This window comes from Mustela nigripes, chromosome 4 (genome assembly GCF_022355385.1).
Source record: "Mustela nigripes isolate SB6536 chromosome 4, MUSNIG.SB6536, whole genome shotgun sequence".
Taxonomy (NCBI): Eukaryota; Metazoa; Chordata; class Mammalia; order Carnivora; family Mustelidae; genus Mustela; species Mustela nigripes.
Window position 1 is genome coordinate 86,316,625 of NC_081560.1, and position 21,390 is coordinate 86,338,014.

Below are 21,390 nucleotides of genomic sequence, written 5' to 3' on the forward strand. Positions count from 1 at the left end.
CCTTAGGTGTGGTTGGGTAAGAGTACCTCTTTCCTTTCTAGTTGGAACGTTTCTACATTCCCTCACTTACCTGCTTTCTAGGCCACAAATATTTCATGTTCGTAACAGCCAACATTTACTGAGCACTTACTATGCCAGGTAAGAACCTGAGAACCTTGGATCAGGTTTCTCAGCCTCAGCACTACTGACATTTTGAACGAGATAATTCTGTTGTGGGGCAGGCACATAAGGTGTTTAGCAGTACCCCATCCCTCCACACATCCCATAGCTGGGACCAAAATGTATCCAGAAATTGCTAAATATCACCTGGTGGGAAAAACTGCCCCCTGGCTGAGAATTATACTGCTTCCCATATATCAACTTACTTAATCTTCTAAACTACTCCAGGAGGTAAGTTCTACTCTCCACTGTACAGGTTTGAAAAGAGATGCACAGACAGATTCAACTTGCCTAAGGTCACACAGCTTGTAGACATATAGTTGATATTTGATCCAAGATAGTCTGACTCCAGAGCCCCAACTCCTCTAACTCTTAGCTAGAACCCTGACCCCTTTCTGACTTCAGGGCTTAATGAGCATAGGCTTGTTGGATCTGAATCCCTTCCAGAATTAATGAAAAGGAATTGCTTCAGCAATGAAGACTGACTGCAGAATTAAAACTAACTTGAAAGTAAGAGATAAGAGGGCATATGATTTCCACCTAACTAGGTATACACCTAAGTCACAGTAATTGAAAGAAAATATTTTTCAAATGGTCAACCATATATGAAAAAATCTAAAACCCCACAGCATGCAATCCTTCTTCTTCTACCACCTAAATCATTTTTTAGATCTAGGTAGAATACTTGGGGAGCATAATTTGAGTGCCTCCTCTCTTTTTACAAATGATACACCAGAACGTTAATTGCATAACAAACAAAAATGATTTCCTGATTAATTTCAACATATTTCATGTATTTTTATCATGTCTGGTGTTAGAAATTAAGATGTTTAAAGATTTTATGTATTTGGGGAGAGAGAGAGAGAGAGAGAGAACAAACACACGAGCTGGGGGAAGGATGGAGGAGTGGCAGAGGGGGAGGAAAAGAATTTCAAGCAGACTCCCACTGAGTGGGAAGGCCAAGGAAAGGCTAAATCCCAGGACCCTGAGATCATGACGTGAGCTAAAATCATGACCTAAGCCACCCAGGTACCCTTAAGATGTTTATAAACTATATATTTATAAACTATATTTATAATTAGGGTTGAAAAAAGTTACATTCTTTTCCTATGATGAGAACTTTAGAGATTACTCTTACAGAAACTTTTCAATATGCAACACAGTATTATTGACTGTGGTTACCATGCTGCATAATATCACTTCCATGACTTATTTGTTTTATAACTGGAAGTTTGTACCTCTTGACTTTCTTTACCCATTTCACCCCCTACCCACCACACTGAATGACCTTCCCTGGTGGCAGCCATCAGGATGCTCTCTGTATCTAGGAGTTTGGTTTCACTTTTGTCATTTCTATTTCACATATAACTGAAATCAGAGTATTTGTCTTGCTCTAATTTCACTTCATGTAACATCCTCAAGGCCTGTACACACAGCTGCAAATTGCAAGATTTCATCCTTTTTTATGACTAAATAGTACTCCACTACATATATGTACCACATCTTTATCCGTTCATCCATCGATGGACACTTGGGTTGCTTCCATATCCTGGCTACTGGAAATAATGCAGTGAACACACTGGTACATCTACCTTTTCAAATTAGTTTTTCACTTTCTTCAGATAAATTGCCAGAAGTAGAATTGCTGGATCATATGGTGGCTCTATTTTTAATTTTTTGAGGAAACTCCATACGGCTTTCCACAGTGGCTGCACCAATTTCCATTCCCAAGGCATCTCCTCTCTTAATGGAAATAGCTGGCCCATCAGCCAGCCGTAATTCTCACCATTAGATTCCTTCTTGTAATTGGAGATTCCTTTCTTCCCATTACAGAATTCATTTGCAGATGACCCTTGTTAAAATGCTAATACCCATATTAAGCTCTGTTAGCCTTCATTTAAATAAATTAATCAAATTAGTTAGTGAGTCATTTAGCAAGCCATTAGAAAGGGAATTACAAACAGAGAAGTTCTTATGGTCCAGTCAGGAGCAGGGAAAATCTGGTTACAAGGTCTCCTGCAGGGAAGCCACACATGGGCCTGGTGGCACCTGGTGTGGCAGGACGGGACAGGCAAGGTCCTGGGCAGGGGACAGGTGGTCAGCAGGCATGGAGAATTACTTCCATTACAAAGTACACTGTACTTTGTCTCCTTTCCGTCCTTCACCCCTGTGCCTCATTTGGCGATCTCTTCTCCTTCTGACATTCCAGAGTTTTTCCCTCAAAATGCAGATTGGTCCCAGCCTATCCAAGAAGGCTGCACAGCAGACCTGCCACTTCATAGCCAACTATAGGGGCTGAAAACTCCCCCAAGTGGCATTGCTCCTCATTGAATCTGCTACCCACACTGCTTTCCACTTTAATGACACTTGGATTTTTACAGGCAGGAAACCTAAGCCTGAAATCACAACACACATGGCTTTCCCCTGGTTCTGGTTTCTCCAAACATCTTCTGGAACACAAAATTTCACCGCCTTCAGTGGGGCAAGAGTTGTAGGGTGAGGGCGGATGCCATCCTTTGGGAGGCAAACAGGAAGTCCATTTAGTCATTACCTCTAAACAAATGCAAGCTCACAACTGCTCGTCTTCCTTGATCCAGAATGTGGCAGACAATAACTACACGAAAAGGCTTCCTACCTGGCAGTGTATGTTGGGAGAATTTTTCTTCAAAAAAGGAATGAAAGAATAAAATGCCCCTGACATGTAAACTAGGCTCTGTAATTAAGCACTTTAAATCTGCTGAGAACAATTTTTAGTATTCAACTGCTAATGGAACTCTTCTTCAAAAATATGAAAAGAAAACCAGACCCAAGGTTCATAACCGATATAACAGGAAAACATTTTATTGTGGAACTCTTAAAGGCCAATGATTAAAAAAGGAAAAGAAAACTATCAGGCAGATTAAAAAGCTAAGCTGGGTGGTTAATTGCAAGAGTGACCAGAAAAATCGCACACGAGCATACCACAGATATGAAGCAGGCTTAGAGATGGAAAGCTGGCCTATATCTGATCAAACTACCTTGTGGTTGTGAGAAAATCACGGTGAGGAATAAGCATACACAAGCTTGGATTTTTTTTAAAAAAATCAACTTCTATTTATTATATTTTGCAACTATGATCTTTTAAAACGGTGGCCTTAGGAAAATCTGCTTTGGCAAGCAACTGCAGAGGCTCCTGTGGAGAGGAAGTGAAAAGACTGGGCTTATATACAAGGGCTGCTGGCACGTTCAAAGCGCAGGGGATAGTTCACAGAGCAAAATGTAGTCCTAAGTAAATGGGTTTCAGGCAATTTCAGTGTTAAGATAACATCATTAAGAGTAGAACAGATTGTGCTCAAACCCTGCTGTTTATAATTAACACGTTGCTTCCAAATACTCCAGGGTCCCTGGTAAATAGTCTTCTGCTCACATCCACCCAGACCAATCAGAGTATTTTCATCAGATTCCATGCTGGGCCAGCACCTGTCTGGACAAATCCAATAGAGCCAAAGAACTCCTCTCCCTGGCCAGCTAAGTAGTTGGATGAACACAGCTTGGCTTAGTCATTGTCACAGTGTCCATATGGCTTTGAAGCTTGTTTTCACAAGAAATCATACAAGTATTTTATTATGTCAAAGTTCACCGTCCTATAAACAAAAATAGATAATATGTTAGCATCCTCACCCCCTAGACTGCTCAGCTTTGTTTGTGTGGTTCTGGGAAGCACATGCAAAATAATTTACAACCAATGCTAACCAATTCTATAGTGCTATCAAAAGCACCATAATAGGAATGGAATTAATTTTATAAAATGTCACTTGGAACAAAGTTTCTTTAAAAAGTTTCCTTTTTTTCTCCCATGCATAAAGTTTGCTTTTCTGAAAAAAAGGAAACAAAGTTAGAACTATTCAACATTCTGTATTTTAATTATACTACAGAAAGTTTAGATTTCATTTGAAAGCTATTTGTTTGTCTAATAACCAGAGTAAAGTAATTAGAGATGCAGAAGTATTTAAATCTTCTCTGCTTCTGAACACTGTTTATCTTCCCAAACACCTGTTTTATCATTACATAATGCATAGCTCATCCATCCTTGTTCGTAGCTTTCATTCTTTTCAGTCTTCTAACACTGGGTGACCTGTATGTGTATTGTAACTAAATCTGTATGATCCAAGAATACGATACAACAAACAGACGATGTGGATGTATATTTTTGTACTCTGATGGCAGGCAGAATAAAATAGCAGAGAGACAGAGACATATAATTATTCTTCTTTCTCCAAACTCATTCTTCACTATAAATATTCAGACTTGGAGGTTTATTATTTGAATAAATGGTCAAAATAATTAGTCATAATGATCTAGCAATAAGTATAAAATTAAAGCCTTAAAGTATTGAATTCTGCAAAAATAATCATCCATGGGAGAACAGTCTTTTAAAGATTCACTAATTGCACACTCTTATTTATTAAACCATCATCAATTAATGTTTTTGTCTATCATTTTGTAATACACGTTCTAAAAAAGTTTCTAAGCAAATGACTGACATATCAAATATTGTTTAAAATGTGGATTAGGGAACTATGGATACTGCTTATGAAAACACATTTAAAAATAGCTCCAGTGAGATGCTCTGGCTATTGTGGTGCCTAATATAGGACCAAAGAATACCTTACTGTTTCATACCTTACTGCCTCTGAAGAATAATAAACCTTTCCAAGTGGTATAAAACACTTCGGAGACAATCTTGTTGTCATTAAGAGTAACAGAATAACTGAAAACAAGTATTAAAATAAAATTCTCAAGCATAAAGACATAAAATATGTGGTTATTACCTCATCATCTATTTTAATGTTCTGCTTTCGTTCAATTCTAGGACCTCCCCAAAATACTGGCAACAAGGTACCACAAGGCATTTTTTAAAAAATAAAATCGTAAGAAGTACAAACTTCCAGTTGGACAAAATTACCAAAAAACATAAATCATAATGGTCCAAAAGATCTTTTTTTAGAGGATCTTAGAAGGAAATGGATGTAAGAAGCTATTTCTAACCACAGGCAGAAAGGGAAGGGGAATGTGTGTGTTTCTCCAGGGATATATACCCACCATAACTTTGGGTCTTAAGGTTATAAACCTAAAGTAACAAGATAATGTGGACTTCATGTTAAATCTTATTATTTTGGGCTTTGGGGTTTTCTTGACATTGTGTGGGGAAAAAAATTTAGAAGCAGCTAAGATGAAAACATTTACATTCCAAAACTACAGGATTAGAAGCTATTATTTGATAGAATGGGAGACAGTCATACAAAATGACCAATACAACGACACACCTACAATACTAAGGAGGAAAAAGGAGAACAGAATTACAACTCAGTAGTGACAGCACAGGAAAAGCGTTGGTATCACGGACTAGGACCAGAAGAAAACATGAACAAATGAAATACTGTGATTTGTTAGTGGTGGGGCTCCTCGATTCTACTCAGTCTAGTTGGGTAACTTTAGTAGTTTCTGCGATAAAGTTTTCTTTGGTAGAACAAATGGACCGATGGAAAAACACTACACTCTTTAAGTGTCTTTTATTAGACACTTAAAGAATCTATAAAAGTTTCACTATGTTCCCTTTCTCTGCTTTGCCACTAGAAAATACTCAAGCAAACTAAATGATACCATTAAGATTTTTGGATTTTTTTCAAGACAGTCAATTATTCAGGAATTGGATATATAAGATCATTCCTTTAAGAAACATTTACTGCCCAACATGTATGAATGTCTTTATCATCCCTCCATCCCCCAGTGTAAACAGGTGACTTGCCAACTGGTCCCCACATATATTATTCTAAAACAAGGTAGAATTTGAAAGAATAACCACAAGGAAAACATCAAAAATTATGTCACACATTCCAAAGATAACTTTGTGCTTTATAGGACGCAGAGATAGACAATTTACTGTAAACAACACTTTAAATTTCTACAAAGAGAATTATGTGCTTCATAAGTACTTTCCTCTGGCTTTTCACGGTTTCAGATGCATATTAAATTTATATAAATATGATGTTAAGGTTTTGGATAGTTTTTATATAATATAGGAGATTCTTAGAACTAAAATGAATCATTTTCTAAACTAAGCATATAGAAAAAATAGGATAAACACAAATAATATCAGTGACAATTTGCCTAGGAGTAATTAATTCTTAAATCAGAATTCAGAATACTTTAAATACAAGTTAGTTAAATGAAATGCCTAAATATTTAAGATTTAATTTTGCTTTTATCCTTTGATTACACTTTATCAATTCTTTCACTACACTGAAATACTTTTTTTCTCACAGGATACTACTTTATTTCCTTTTACTTTTGTGGGCAGTTTGAGTTATTTTTTAGTTTGGTTCCACTGACAACTTGCAACCAGAAAACTTTAAGCAATCTTCTTATGTTGGCATAAGTTCTTTCTTAACTGTGTAAGAAAGAAACTTTAAACTACCATTCACATTAACAACAACCCAAGGACAATTATTTAATAAGTTTCTCATCATTTTTCTTCTTCCATATTCTACCTCCATATTTTGTGCTTCCTTTAAAGCCTCCCACTGCTTCTCTGTCCAAACCTTTCCCCTGTTCCCTTGGTCAGTAAATTTCTCTACGTCCTTTACCTCTTCCATGAATGTTTTTTTTTCCTCTTCTGGGCTTACTGTAATCTGGCTACCTCTGAAGGACCTTGTCTCCTCTCCAGCTCTTTCTAATGATTAAAGTCCAGGCAGTCCTTTGGGTAGGGTTGGTGTCCTGGTGCAAAAAGCTCTGCTCCTCTGACACTTGGTTCATTCCGCTCACCACCTTGTGTCCCCCTGCCACTATGTCTTAGTCACTGACTCATGCCGCAACCCAGTTTGGTCTTCCTCTCCATCCTAAGCTCTGCATAGTGACCTCATTGCATATGCGTCTTTCTTAACTCCAATGCCTTCTTTATCTCATGATCATACTCAGAAATAATCTACCTCTAATAACATAAATTCAGGCATGCTATCCTCTGATCCCCAAGCTCTTTCTCTAAGCTACCTGGAACACCTTGACAAAACCAGTTCACAAGCTCCCTCACTTACTTGTGACCTACAAATACTTATTGAGTATTATGTGCTAGGCATTGAACTACTGGCCCTCTGCTGGCTTTATTTCCTTCCTTCCCTTCCTAACTTAGACTCCATGGTCCATCACTTCAAGCACTCACTTGCTAGCACCCACCAAATTTACCTGGCAAAACCTCAGTCCTAAGTGATTTCAACAATATCCCTTTGCTATCCCAGTACTTAGCATATGGAATGCTATTATAGAAGATCTTAAGTTCCACAGATTGGTGTCACTGTAAATTCAAGGTCAGGAATTTTAAATGGGCCCTCAGTACTCCCAGCAAGTTCCTTCTCCTCATGGCACCTTCTTCTATTCCCCACAGCAGTTATTTCAAATACCCATATTCCTCTCGAACTGCTATTGCTTCTGTCCTTATTCTCAGTTTTGTCTCCCTGTTTATTTTTTAAAAATATGTTATTTATTTATTTGACAAAGAAAGAGATCACAAGAAGGGGGAGTGGCAGCCAGAAGGAGAGAGAGAAGCAGGCTTCCCACCAAACAAGAACCCTAATGTGGGGCTTAATCTCAGAACCTGGGGATCATGACCTGAGCCGAAGGCAAATGCTTAGCTGACTGAGCCACCCAGGTGCCCCTTTGTCTTGCCATTTAGAGGCAAAGTAGAAGACATCAGAATTTCCTCAACTTATTGCCACCAAACTTCCAAACTCAGCTCCATCTGAATCCACTTTTTCCTCATGTTATAATGCAAAAAGAGCCCCCTCTTTCATCTGGGACTATTTCTTTCAACTCACGTTTCTAAAATCCCATATTGATATACCATTTCAGACTTTAATCTCTCTGTCCTCTGTATCATTAATTCTCCTCTATCACCCTTTTCCCATCAGCATTTAAATACGTTCAAATTTTTAAATAATAATAACCCTCCCATAGCTCCATGACCGCTTTAGTAGGTAATAATCCTCTCTTCCTTTTCACAGCAAAAAGAATCCTAGAATACAGGCTCATGAGGATAAGATATAAATCTGTTTTACTTGTTGCTATATTCCCAAAGCCTAGCACAGTGATCATAATGGGCAACACAACAAATATTAAGTGAACAAATGAATTAGAAACATTCTATCTGCTGCATCAATTTTCTCATAAATACTATTTAAATATGCTATAATCTGACTTCTAAACCACTATATTCCTGTAAGTATTCCTGATAAAGTTACAAATGATTGTTTTTTTGTTTTAAGATTTTATTTATTTATTTGACAGAGATCACAAGTAGGCAGAGAGGCAGGCAGAGAAAGAGGAGGAAGCAGGCTCCCTGCTGAGCAGAGAGCCCGATGTGGGGCTTGATCCCAGGATCCTGAGATCATGACCTGAGCCGAAGGCAGATGCTTAACTGACTGAGCCACCCAGGTGCCCCCTACAAATGACTGCTTCATCATTAAATCAGATGGACTCTGATTTCTTGGCATCAGTTTGTCAGTTTTGACCATCACTCCCCTCCCTTAGGTTTTCCTACTTTTCTTGTGTATGTAACTCCATATATAACTGCTTAACCCACTTAAGCCTGTATCAACAGTATTTTTCTGTTTTTATCCTTCCAAAGTATGATTTTTTAATAACTGTGTAGTATTTTTTTTTAATTAGAATTTACAATAAATTATTGATCCATTCCCTTGTTTTGGGCATTTAGGCTGTGTCCTCTGATCTAATCATTCATTCTCTACCACAGGAGTCTGAAACTAGACATACCTACCTCTTCTTTGCTAAGTATCCTTGCAATCTTTTATTTCCACCACACCTTTATTTGGAATGAAACTCTGTCTCCTTAGCTCCCTTCTTGTTGCTGCCCCAAAGGACAAGCTCACAATGAATGGTTCCCCATCATCTGAAGTTTTACTGCTAATCACTATAGGAAAACATGAACTATTTATATATTTAGCAGGTTTAAAGCATTGTTTAAGTTTAGTAACGGCAGTAACTGGCACAAATACAGTCTCTGTTTTGAGCTTCACAGACTTAAACGCTGCAGAAAGATGAACTCTAATTATTAAGTAAATAATTAAAACTATGATAAGTATCAAAGGAAAACAATGAGACCTGTATACTTGTATACCTGTATACTGTGATTAGAGTGGGGAGGGATGATGGTGGTCATGGTATGTTTAGGAATGCTTCTTTTCATTTAAATTGAAATGTATAGGTTATGTGGTGGTTAGCTAGATAAAAGAGAGGAGGTGATGGAAAGTGCTGCATTTGCAAAGCTGGGAAGCAGAATGGTGAATATGAAGAAATAAAAACAGCCAGCAAGTTAAAATGCAAATACCTAGGGAAGCAGTGTGTGTACCAGATGTGGCTGGGGAACATAATGATATTGCAGGGGCCAGATCACTGGGGCCTTGTAAGCTACATTAAAGATTTTTGTTTTTTTTAAATCCCAAGAGTCATAGGAAATTACTGAAGACTTTTTTTGGGGGAGGGACGTATAATGGACGTATAATGTTATATTATTTTCAGGAGCAAAACATCAACATATTGATTCCACAATTCTATACATTAGTCTGGGCTCACACAATACATGTAGTCACCATCTGTCACCAAACAACATTACCCCAATCTTATTGACTACATTTCTTATTCTGTATTTTTTATCTCCATGAATTATTTATTTTGTAACTGGAAGTTTGTACCTTTTAATCCCCTTCATCTATTTCACCTATCTCCCCACCTATTTCTCCCCTGGCAACCACGAATTTGTTGTCTGCATTTAAAGAGTTTGTTTTTTAGATTCTACATATAAGTGAAATCATAGAGGATTTGTCTTTCTCAGCCCGACTTACTTCCCTTAGCATGGTATCTTCTAGATCCTCCCACCATGTTGCAAATAGCAAGATCTCATCCCTTTTATATGACTGAGTAATAGTCCAATGCATATATGTACCACATCTTTATCCATTCATCTACCAAAAGACATGTGGGTTCCTTCCATATCTTGGCTATTGAAAATAATGCTGCAATAAACACAGAGGTGCATATATCTTATCAAATTAGTGGGGGCTTTTTATCATAAGGAGTTAATATCCAAATATATAAAGAACCTACACCACTCAACATTACACACACAAAAAAAATCTAAACCAATTAAAAAAGAGGATTAAAAGAAATTTAAAAATTAACAGAGGACATGAAGAGACACTTCTGCAAAAAAAAAGATGCTCAGTCACCATCATTGAATCATCAGAGAAATGCACATCAAAACCACAATGAGATTATCTCCTCACACCAGTCAGAATGGCTAGTATCAAAGATACAAGAAATAACAGGTGTTGGTGAGGATGGGGAGAAAAGAAAACCGTTGTGTACTGCTGGTAGGAATATAAGTTGGTATAGCCCCTGTGGAAAACAGTATAGAGGTGCCTCAAAAAATTAAAAATAGGAATACCGTATGATCCAGTAATTCCACTATTCTGTATGTACCCCAAAAAACAGAAACACTAACTCAGAAAGATATACTGCAGACTTTTAAGTAGGAGGGTGCCATTAAATTTGTATAATTTCATTCTGGCTATAGTGTGGACAAGTTATAAAGGGTAAGAGCGGACAGAAGATAGGTCAGGAGGCTACTAGAGACGAGATGGTGGTGGCCTGGTCTACAGAGGTAACAGTACAAAGTAAAAGTAAAAAGTGAATGAATTTGAGGTCTACAGGAGGGACTTTGTAGTCAACAGGACTAATGCTTGGACACTGCAAGTGTGGGAGAGAGAAATGTGAAGAATGACTCCCAGGTCTGAGGCCTGTACGACGTGGCAGACTGCAGTGTTAACCACTGAAATAGGCAACACGAGAGGAAAGCTGAATCATTCTTTTTTTGTTGGCAGGCAGAAGTCAAGGTTAGAATTCCAGAGTTCAGTTTTGGAAATGTATTGATTTAGCTGAAAAACAACTAATAAAGGTCAAGAACATTAGAATTAAAGGTCTGGCCTTTAAAAACTGAGGAGTTATTAATATGGAGATGGTTGTTTAAGTCATGGGTATAGCTAAAACTGCCTAAGGGAGAAGTACAATAGGAACAGAGAAAAGAGCCAGGTCTCAAGGACCAGCTACATTTAAAGGTCGGGTGGAAAGGAAAAACTGGCCAAAGAACCTTAGAAAAAATAGCTAAGGCAAGGGGAAAATCAGAAGACTGGAATCATGGGCTTTAAGAAAAGCGTTTTAAGGAGAGTGATCATCAGTGTTAGATGCCACTGAGAAGACAAACAGCCTGAGAACATTTCAAAAAGCTCCTGGGGAAGACGGAGGAGATAAAATTCAGATCACAGGTGGAAGAGAGACTGCCCACCTACTGAAAAAGGAAAGAGAGAAGATGAACACCAATGTAGGTAACTGAAGGAGTTCTCAACTGATGGTTACAATTTCGTTCTGTAAAACAGGTGAATGCTGAACAGAGTAAACTGGAAAAGAGTCAAGAATCTAGGTTAAAAAGAACGCTGTGAAGCATGTGCTCTATTCTTCAATACATGAGGTGGGATGGGTGGGAGGCTGGTAAAAGATAAACAAGTATAAAGAAAATGTAGAAACAGAGCCAGACTGCACAAGGCCCAAAGAAGTCCACATTTCACAATAACTTGGGGGCACGGGCAATCTGGAAGTGGCAACAAGAAAGAAGGGTGGCACTTAAGGAGCACCCAACCATGAGAGCTTGGTGCATGAGAAAATAAGTAGCTACCATTAGAGGTAACTCCAGGGGAAGGAATATCCCCACATAAGAATCAGGTTTTCATTAAGGCAACAAGGAAGACTATTAGAAGCAGGATACGGGAGGAACAGAAAGAAAGAAGGGAAAGTTTTATGAGCAGAAAAAGAACACAAAATATCATGGGGATGAGGAAGTGGAAGAGGGAAGATGTGGGAGGAGGGAGGTGGTTATTCTTTGGACACTGCCCAAGGAAGGCAAGGAAGAGAGAATAAAGTAACAAAGCAAGTTACAGAGATCCCAGGTTCTATGACAGAATCCGAGGTCTGTAAGTCCTGCTCCCTTCTTAGGTGGTAAATGGAAGCACACTTCTCTGGGTGTGTTTAGTATCACTGATGCTATGAATCAAGTTCCTGTTTGGTTCACTGTATATTCATCATACTGGGCATTCATAAGCCTCTGTCCTGAACATGTTTATGTTGGGGCACAACCCAACATTCAGACAAAATCCCTGAAATAAGTACGCTTCATTCAAAAGTTATGTCTTTGACAGAGGCTTGTGCATACAGAGTTTTTAAAATCATTGTTTAGAAAAAGAAAGGTACTGCCTTACGGTCACACTGAATACACCCCAAGTTTCTGTTCAACTTCTTCTGGGTAAAAGTTTGCCCAGTTTTGCCACGACAACACGACAACATTTTAAAACCCTCATTTCAAGTTTTAGAGTCTACATGGCATCAAAATATCTCAAATACCTCCATTATAGTATCACAGAGCTTTTTCCTCTGCAAAGGAGACATCAGGGCAGAGGACACCAACCTGTGGACTTTAGAACGTTAGGAAGCTATCAACCTCATTTTTTGAAGTTATAATTTTAAAATTTTTTGAAGTTATAATTTTGAAATGCATGTAAATATCTTCAATATTAATTTGAAGAATATTAAAATTGAGTCTTCATTATTTAAAAGGGTTGGGAAAGCACTGTCTTATGGACTGTCTTGTTCCACCCACCATTCTACACGCACATTGCCTCTTCTACTACATGGTCTAACAGACTGCTGCTATCCAGCTGCAACCATGAGATGAGGTCATTTATTCATATAAATGGCTGGAACATTTTTCATAACAGTAAGTAGACCTCTCTGTGAGGAAACTCATTACATTTTAGACAGCTCTCATTTTGACAGACATAATTTTTTCCCTAGAACTTCTAATGTTCTAGAATTATTCAGAAGTAAACTCATCCACTTTGTACATGAAAGCCCCTGAAATACTAGAGATGGTTACTGTAACCTCCCTAGAACTTAACTCTCATACCCTGTCCCTCAGTGAGGGAGGTGACATGATTCTTCACTCTACCATTCTCTTCTTGCCCCTTCTTGGCATGTGCCCATCTGTCAATGCCCCTTTTAAAATGCCAAGCACAAAAAAAAAAAAAAAAAAAAATGCCAAGCACAGAACAGCACACCAGATTTGTTCTGCCTGTGGGAACACAGCGCAGACCTATTATATCCCCTGAATGAGACACCAGGAGCATTAAAATCTTAGGACTTAAGCCAGGTCTCTCCCACCTTGTTTTAGGACATTTGAGTTTTTTGTAGTCAACTGTCCATTAAATCCTACCTTGCTTCTATGGGACCATTATCCCAGTCTTTTAAGGTCTTTCAGAACCTTCATTTTTGCCATCTAACAGATTAGCTACTTCTCCCAATTTTATGTCATTTGTAAATTGATGAGAGGGTTCATACTACAGTGAAACTTATTCATTCTTGGCATTTAAATGATCTTCTCTTGCTTAACTGACTAATGATGCTACATTAGGAAGAACATTAATTTTTATATTTAGTATATCATTTACATAATTCAAGACATTTTACATTAACGATTATTCTCTGCTTACCTAGCAATGGCTCTGATGAAATCTAGAGATACTGTGCATTTGTACTTTGGTCCATCAAGCTGATCGTCATGGCCAACCAGGGTTAATAGCTGAAGGGTCACTAGAGAGGTAATCTAACAATAAGAAAACATTTTTATGAGCTATTTTGATGAGATTACATGATACCCTCATTTCTAAAACATTTTTATATGTAGTTCCTTTGATAGAGATACATAACTGAATTCACAAGAATAATTGCAAAGAATATAACTTTGAAATTGGCAAACATAAATCTGTACATATGCTTAGAGTTCTGGTTAACCTAACAATCAGTCTTTAAGGATTCCACTAGAGACAGCTTTGCTGCTTCATTAATGACTCACACAATTGCTAATTTTTAAAAACTACAAATAAAGCACATTCCTTCTGTGCTCAGAATTTTATGGAGTCTCTATCTTGACACCTCAGAATATCAAATCTATACTCTCTTTGAGAATTCAGTGGTTAAAACGTGGATGTGGGCCCTTTTCAGAGTTGGGTAACTGGTTAGATAAGAGATAAATACACCTTTCAGATCTGGGCTTAGTCTTGATCACCAATTGGTTAGTCAGGAAAACACCAAAAGGATTAATACTGGCAAAACTAAAAGTGTATTTTAACAGGTCAAATCAAAATACAAGATAACTTCACATTCATAAGCCCAACAAAAATATTACGTACGCTAATATCCAAGAAAGAAAGTTGATTCAAGACCTGGAATTCTTTGAGCAGCCCATTCTCTTTTCCCAATATCTTGCCCCATCCCTCACCGCCCCCCCCAATTTCTTAGTCTCATCTGCTAGATAACAGGAGAAGAGGTCAGCAATGGCAACAAGAAAAGATAAGGAAAATTGCTTTGTGGCAGTATTTGGGATAAGAGTTTTTAAATCTGTAATACCTAATCACAAGTCTTAAGAATTAAAAATACTCCCTAATTTGAGGCAAATACTTCGCAGATGCTCAATAAACATTAGGTAAGTGATTAAAAACAATAATAGCAGTAATGATTTGCTTGGTATCAAGTACTTGATAGAGTATCTCATTTATTCCTCAAAACCTTAGGAGGTGGACATTATTACACTCACTTTATAGATGACCCTTACACTATTACATTCACTCTATAGATGACCCTTAAAGGTGTTAAATAACTTTCTCCAGATACTAGAGCTGGTAGGTGGCTTAGCAAGACTTCAAACCTACAGTCCCTGCTCATCCTAATACACTACACAGACTCCATTCTGTCTCCCATTAAAAGTGTTATGCAGTGTTCAGTCAGCTGTCATTACTTTATTAACAAATTAAAAAATGAACAGATGGTAGATTTCACAGTATTTTATATACAGAAAATTCTATATTTAGCAAATATGAAGCATTTTTGCTAATTAGAAAAACATTTTGTGTTAATACATCAAAATATGAAGCTCTGCATTCAAAAAGCTAAGACTTCAATTTCTAAATCAATATCACAAATTAGGTTATGCCTTGAAACGTTTTTTTATAGATGTGTGTGTTGAAAAGAGTTATGCATTCTGTAGCTGTTGTACACTGTTTTACAGGTCTATTAGAACAAGCTTATTTGCAGGTTTTTATCTTTCATCTATCAAAATTGACAAAAGGCATTAAAATCCTCCCATTATGAGGAGTCTGTCCTTTTCTTTTTGTAGTTGTTAGGTTTTGCTTTATATTTTTGAATCTGTTATTAAGCGCATGCACTTAAAAACCACTGTGTTTTGCTGATAAATTAAACCTTGTCATTACTATCTAATGATTGCTTTCTTCAGTAACGCCTTTGCCTTACAGTGTATTTTTTCTAATATTAATATACCCGTATCAACAATCTCTCAAGTGATAATCTTTTTCCTTTTTCAACATCTTATTTTCAAATTTATATTTTCTTAGCTTTAGACAGTTCTCATGTAAACAACATGTATACATGCAAGTCTGACAATCTTTACCTTTTAAGTTAGACTATATGCTCTACTTGCTTTTATTACAATGATATTCTAAAATTTTATTTCTACCATTATGTCAACCTCTCTGTTTTTCTTTATGTGTCTTTCTTACCTTTGAAAAAGATTTATTTGAGACAGAAAGAGGAAGAGGGACAGTGCATGTGTATGCACATGAATGGAGGGAGGGGCAGAGAGAGAGAATCTCCAAGCAGACTTCATGCTAAGCTCGGAGCCTGAAGCTGGGCTCGATCCCAGGACCCCCAAGATCATCACCTGAGCCACAATCCAAAGCCAGATGCTCAACCAACTGAGCTACCCAGGCGCCCTTCTTTTTTGCCTTTTACTGAACTGAATTATAGTACCTTTCCATTCTATCATTTGCTCTTCTATCTCAGAAGTAGTTACTTAGTCCAATTCTAATTTCTGTTTTGATTTCTTCTTTGGCCCCTAAGCTATTTTAGAATTCTTTCATTTCCAACTCATGGAATTTTTAAATTTGGAGATTTAAATTTGGAGATTTCGGGAGGGGCAGTGGAAGGGAGTGCTAGAAGTCATAGGGTGTGGTCTGTACACTGGAAATCCTTTGAAATTTGTTGGGACAGCTGAGTTGTCCAGGAGGAAAGAAGAATGCAGAGAAACCTGAATGTCACTGTGACAAAGAATAAAGCTGACCACGGTAGTCACCCTGCCAGGCCCCTTCCTTCTTTGTCCCCAAAATGTCTCCAGCTGATGGCAACAGAGCACAAAACATGCCCACAGAATGTGATGACCTCACACCAGGCAAAAAGGTTGGAGATAAGAGTCTTTTCTCTTACTTACGTAAGTACCTATATAATACACCTTCCATTTTGCCTCTTTGCCTGTAAAACCTAAAATATTACAATGGGCTCTTTACTGAAAAAGTCTGCCAGCCCCTCTATTAGAAAATTGCTAGATACAGATAATTAATTTAACCACTGTGATAATCAAGATGCTCACTGACTTGCCTGGGACAGTGCCAGAAACTCAATTGGCTAGGATTTAACTTTCCTAACTACAACTCAAAACTTCTGAAAATCCTAACAAAACTGTGATCACAGCTAAGAGAGCTAACATCTAAAGAGGCATATTAGACACTTGCCTGAAAAACAGTATGTGTTGAACGAATGGGGATGATCTGTACAAAAGGTAACGTTCAAGAGCCGTCTAGACTTGGTGGTGTGCCTCCAGCAACAGGACTGAAGGGCTCCTTGCGCATTAGCTCAGAAATCTGAGTAGGTGCTCACTGTGGAGGTGGAGTTGTTTGGCTGTCATTCAAAGTATTAAGATCATCCAATAATCTCCTTCCCACTCCCACTACTGAACCCACTCTGATTCCATGCTTAATCTTCTCATTTCAGACAAGAAATAAGGAACATTCAAAATTAAAAAGACCTATCTTCTTCCTTCAGTTCTGATTAATCACTTCAACAAACTGAGCCTCAATTTTCAAAACTAAAAATCAGAAGAATAATAAAAATCCAACCATGCAGTATGTTCTATTTATGAGATAACAAAAAATGAGCAGAAAGTCAAGGTACTATTGCAATGCCTGGCACAGAGGAATTGCTCATTAAATCATACCTATTAAGAAATCAGTACTTTGTGGGGTGTGTGGGCCTGATTCACGGAACTGTACCCCTGGGGATAAAAATATATGTTTATAAAAAATAAAAAATTTTAAAATAAAAAAAAAAGAAATCAGTACTTTAATTCTGAGTTTATTGAGCTGATCAGTAAATTTAAATATCCTATCTGTTTAATAATTTTTTCAATATCTAGTTTCCTTAACAATATTTATCAAAGAACTGGCATTCTGGCTTACACATTTTTCTCCTGAGATTTGAACAGTATAATTAATTCCCATCATATTCCTGAGATACTGACCACCTCTAGGAAAATCTACAAAACCAAAACCTACGAAAAACCTAAAAGCTAAAAGCTAACGAACGGCCAGTTCCTAAACAACAGCTCTAGAGAGTCCTGACTCTGCAGGCTACACCACACCTTACCACTGCTGCCCCCTAGGCTCACTGAGCTGTCTCTCACTTTTAATCTTCCAAAGTGTAACATGAAAATTTTAAACTTGTTTTTAGGACTTGGAGATAACATTAAGTTCTAGATGTGATATTAGTGTGTTTGACTGAAGTCCATAAACATAAACTGTATCTAAAGGGAAATCAACTCCTTTATTCAAATAATTATATAAATTATTTTAAGTGATAGGAAAAGTTTAAAAAATGACCAAAATTAACGAACTAGTAACACTGCTACCTATCTAGAAACTTAGTCATCATAGATTTTCTATGGGGATAAAAATCGTTAGAAGGCGATTTTATTGTTTCTCAACAAATTTCTATTTACATCTTAAGAGAGTCTTTGTTAAAGGGTGGTCATAAGAAAAGACTCAAACTTTATTCCATCTTCTATGATGGAATATCATATCCACTACAAGAATGGAGCATCAGATAATGAAGTGAAATGAATAACTGAAACTCCTCTCAATATGCAGGGCAGAATTAAGTGCTTCTTTATACCACCATCATTTTTAAACTTTAACTGGACTCACTGACCTCACCCCTAGAAACACGTCTGTTTAGTATCTGCCTGGCTTCTTAGGCCACACTTTCAGAAGAGATTTGCGTCTATGACCCTGCAATTGCACTCCTGGGTATTTACCCCAAAGATACAAATGTCGTGAAAAGAAGGGCTATCTGTACCCCAATGTTTATAGCAGCAATGGCCATGGTCACCAAACTATGGAAAAAACCAAGATGCCCTTCAACAGACGAATGGATAAGGAAATGTGGTCCATATACACTATGGAGTATTATGCCTCCATCAGAAAGGACGAATACCCAACTTTTGTAGCAACATGGACGGGACTGGAAGAGATTATGCTGAGTGAAATAAGTCAAGCAGAAAGAGTCAATCATCATATGGTTTCACTTATTTGTGGAGCATAACAAATAGCATGGAGGACATGGGGAGATAGAGAAGAGAGGGAGTTGGGGGAAATTGGAAGGGGAGGGGAATCATGAGAGACTATGGACTCTGAAAAACAATCTGAGGGGTTTGAAGTGGCGGGGAGGTGGGAGGTTGGGGTACCAGCTGGTGGGTATTATAGAGGGCACGGATTGCATGGTGCACTGGGTGTGATGAAAAAATAATGAATACTGCTATGCTGAAAATAAAAAATAAATTAAAAAAAAAAAAAGAAGAGATTTGCCTCAGGCATCACAGGGCCTGTGCTATTATTCACATTAAGAACGTAACATCTAGACTTTTACTAGAAACTAATCACAGATCTTTTCTGAAATTAAGCTAAAAATGAGTAGTATCTGTTTTATAATGACCTACTATATATAACATTTTAAAATTCACTAGACAAATATTTACTGGACTCTTAGTATGGATCAACCATTTTGGCATATATGCTAAATATCTTCCAGTCCATAAAATTACAAACAGTATACCCGTTCTTTCCTAGGGTTTGCCCCCAAATAATAAAATGGTGTTCACAAATACCAAAATCGATATGTATTACAACAGGGATGTAAAAAGAATATTTTTTAATCATTACCTTTAACTTTAATTTTTGAAGTTCAAGAACAGGTATTAATAGGCGAAAAGTGAAAGACCTTTTCTTGATTGATTTTGAATTAGATAGGCAGTAAAATGAAGGGTCAAAGAGGTAATTAAATCATTTTAATCCCAAAAATTCCTTCCCATTTTCATTAGAAACTCAAAGAGGAAAATGAAATGATAGAAATGAGAATTCAGGTGATACAAAATCAAAGAGAATCCAAAGTAGCCTACAGCTGGCACACATTATTGCTATTTCCTAAGTGACATTATTTCTACAGTTAGTACTCTTACCTCATCCTATGAAGATATAAGGAAAGTAAAAATGACTCAAGGCAAAAATGATTTCATAAGCTAGTAAATGCTTTCCTTAGTAACATTTTATATGTATATATAAATGAAGTTAACGGATGGTAAAAAAAATTTTTCAAGTTACTCTACATTTTTATAAAAAATAAGAGCTTCCATTTATCTAGTGTAGGAGTTAACGTTCAATGAAACAAAAATGGTTAAAATCAAACTGGTTGTTAAAAACGTGTGAAATAGTGATATGCCCATCAAATGATGTCCTCTATAAAGCACTCAGCACAGTGCCTAGAACACAGTATTTAGTAATTTGAGGTATTATTTATATTATTACTACCTATTAGCATTATTTTTCAATTTCAAATTTTATTTTTATTTTTCATTTTTTAAAAAAGATTTTATTTATTTGACAGAGAGAGACACAGCAAGAGATGGAACACAAGCAGGGACAGTGGGAGAGAAAGAAGCAGGTTTCCCGCCAAGCAGAGAGCCCGATGCGGGGGAACGATACCAGGACCCTGAGATCAAAACCAGAGCTGAAGGAAGAGGCTTAATGACTGAGCCACCAGGCACCCCTCAATTTCAAATTTAATGAGTTTTTCTAATAGTTCATTAATTTATTTAAAACTATATTATTTTATTTGAAAACACTGAATTTCATATAGCTTTCTAAGATACCATACTTGACTTATTTAGAAACAAACTAAAACCTAAAACTATCTGCAGGTTAAAAATATCTATTAAAAATATAACAAATTAAGAATTATATGGCAGTTTGGGAACATGAGAACAGTTCTGAAGAAATTAACCAAAATGCAGAGTACACAGATACAAAGAGGGAAAATATAAAAGAGATAATTGAACATATTTATAATCAAAGATATAGAAGGAAAACAGAGATGGACAAAAGGGAGCAAAAGCAATATCTGAAGAGATAACAGATAGGAAATTCATTTGAGGAGATGAAAAACACCAAAGCACAGAATTAAAGAGCTAAATAAATCCAGAGAAAGAGGAATCAAAAGAAATCCACACCTAAACACATCATAGTGAAAAAGTGCAGCCTACAAGGTAAGAGGAGTTCTTAAAAGTAGCTAGAGAAGAAAACACATTACTTTCCAACAAGTGGCAGCTGGACCTATAGATACCTGAAGAACAATGAAAGCCATAAAATCATGAAAAGATTGCTTCAGTTTACTGGAAAAAAAAAAGTCACTGTTAACTCAGAACTGTATACCCAGAAAAAACTAATATTTTAACACTGAGGATGATTAAATGCATGTCCAAACTAAGACCAATCAAAGGTTTGCTACCAAGAGATACATACTCAAGGAAATTCCTAAAATGCACCTCTAGGTGAAGGGGAGTCATCCCATTAAAAGGCGAAATGCAAGAAGGAATGAAGAATGAAGAGGGTGGAAAAAACAATGGTAATTGAAACGAATGTGCCTGCAGAAATGATAACAATAATGTATTATGGGTTTAAAAATAAGATTAAAGTGTACAATACCAGTAATATATAGATTGGGAGTACAGAATATCAAGTTAAAATGTTCTAAAGTTCTATGGTATCTGAGAAAATAATAGTACTTACTAAATTTTGACTTTGATAAGCACGACTGTTATAATTTTTAAAGTAACAACTAAGAGGAGAAAAACAAGAGTACGTACTTCTAAATTAGTAAAGAGGAAAAACTGAATTATAA

The 21,390-nt window shown here is 36.9% G+C and overlaps 1 protein-coding gene across 4 annotated transcripts in view; it reads right to left on the minus strand.

Moving 5' to 3' along the window:
• Positions 1 to 2,975: 2,975 nt before the first annotated feature.
• Positions 2,976 to 21,390, minus strand: part of ORC5 (origin recognition complex subunit 5) — a 91,619-nt gene continuing 73,204 nt past the window's right edge. For 2 of the 4 annotated variants that reach the window (XM_059397000.1, XM_059396998.1), the window contains one exon: positions 2,976 to 3,782. Coding sequence is in view for 2 of the 4 variants with exons in the window: in XM_059396998.1 (XP_059252981.1) it covers positions 3,768 to 3,782 (15 nt within the window). In the remaining 2 variants the exon portion in view is untranslated. Of the gene's footprint in view, positions 3,783 to 13,805; positions 13,919 to 21,390 lie in introns of those variants that run through there. The other 2 variants (XM_059396997.1, XM_059396999.1) reach the window with 2 other exon arrangements.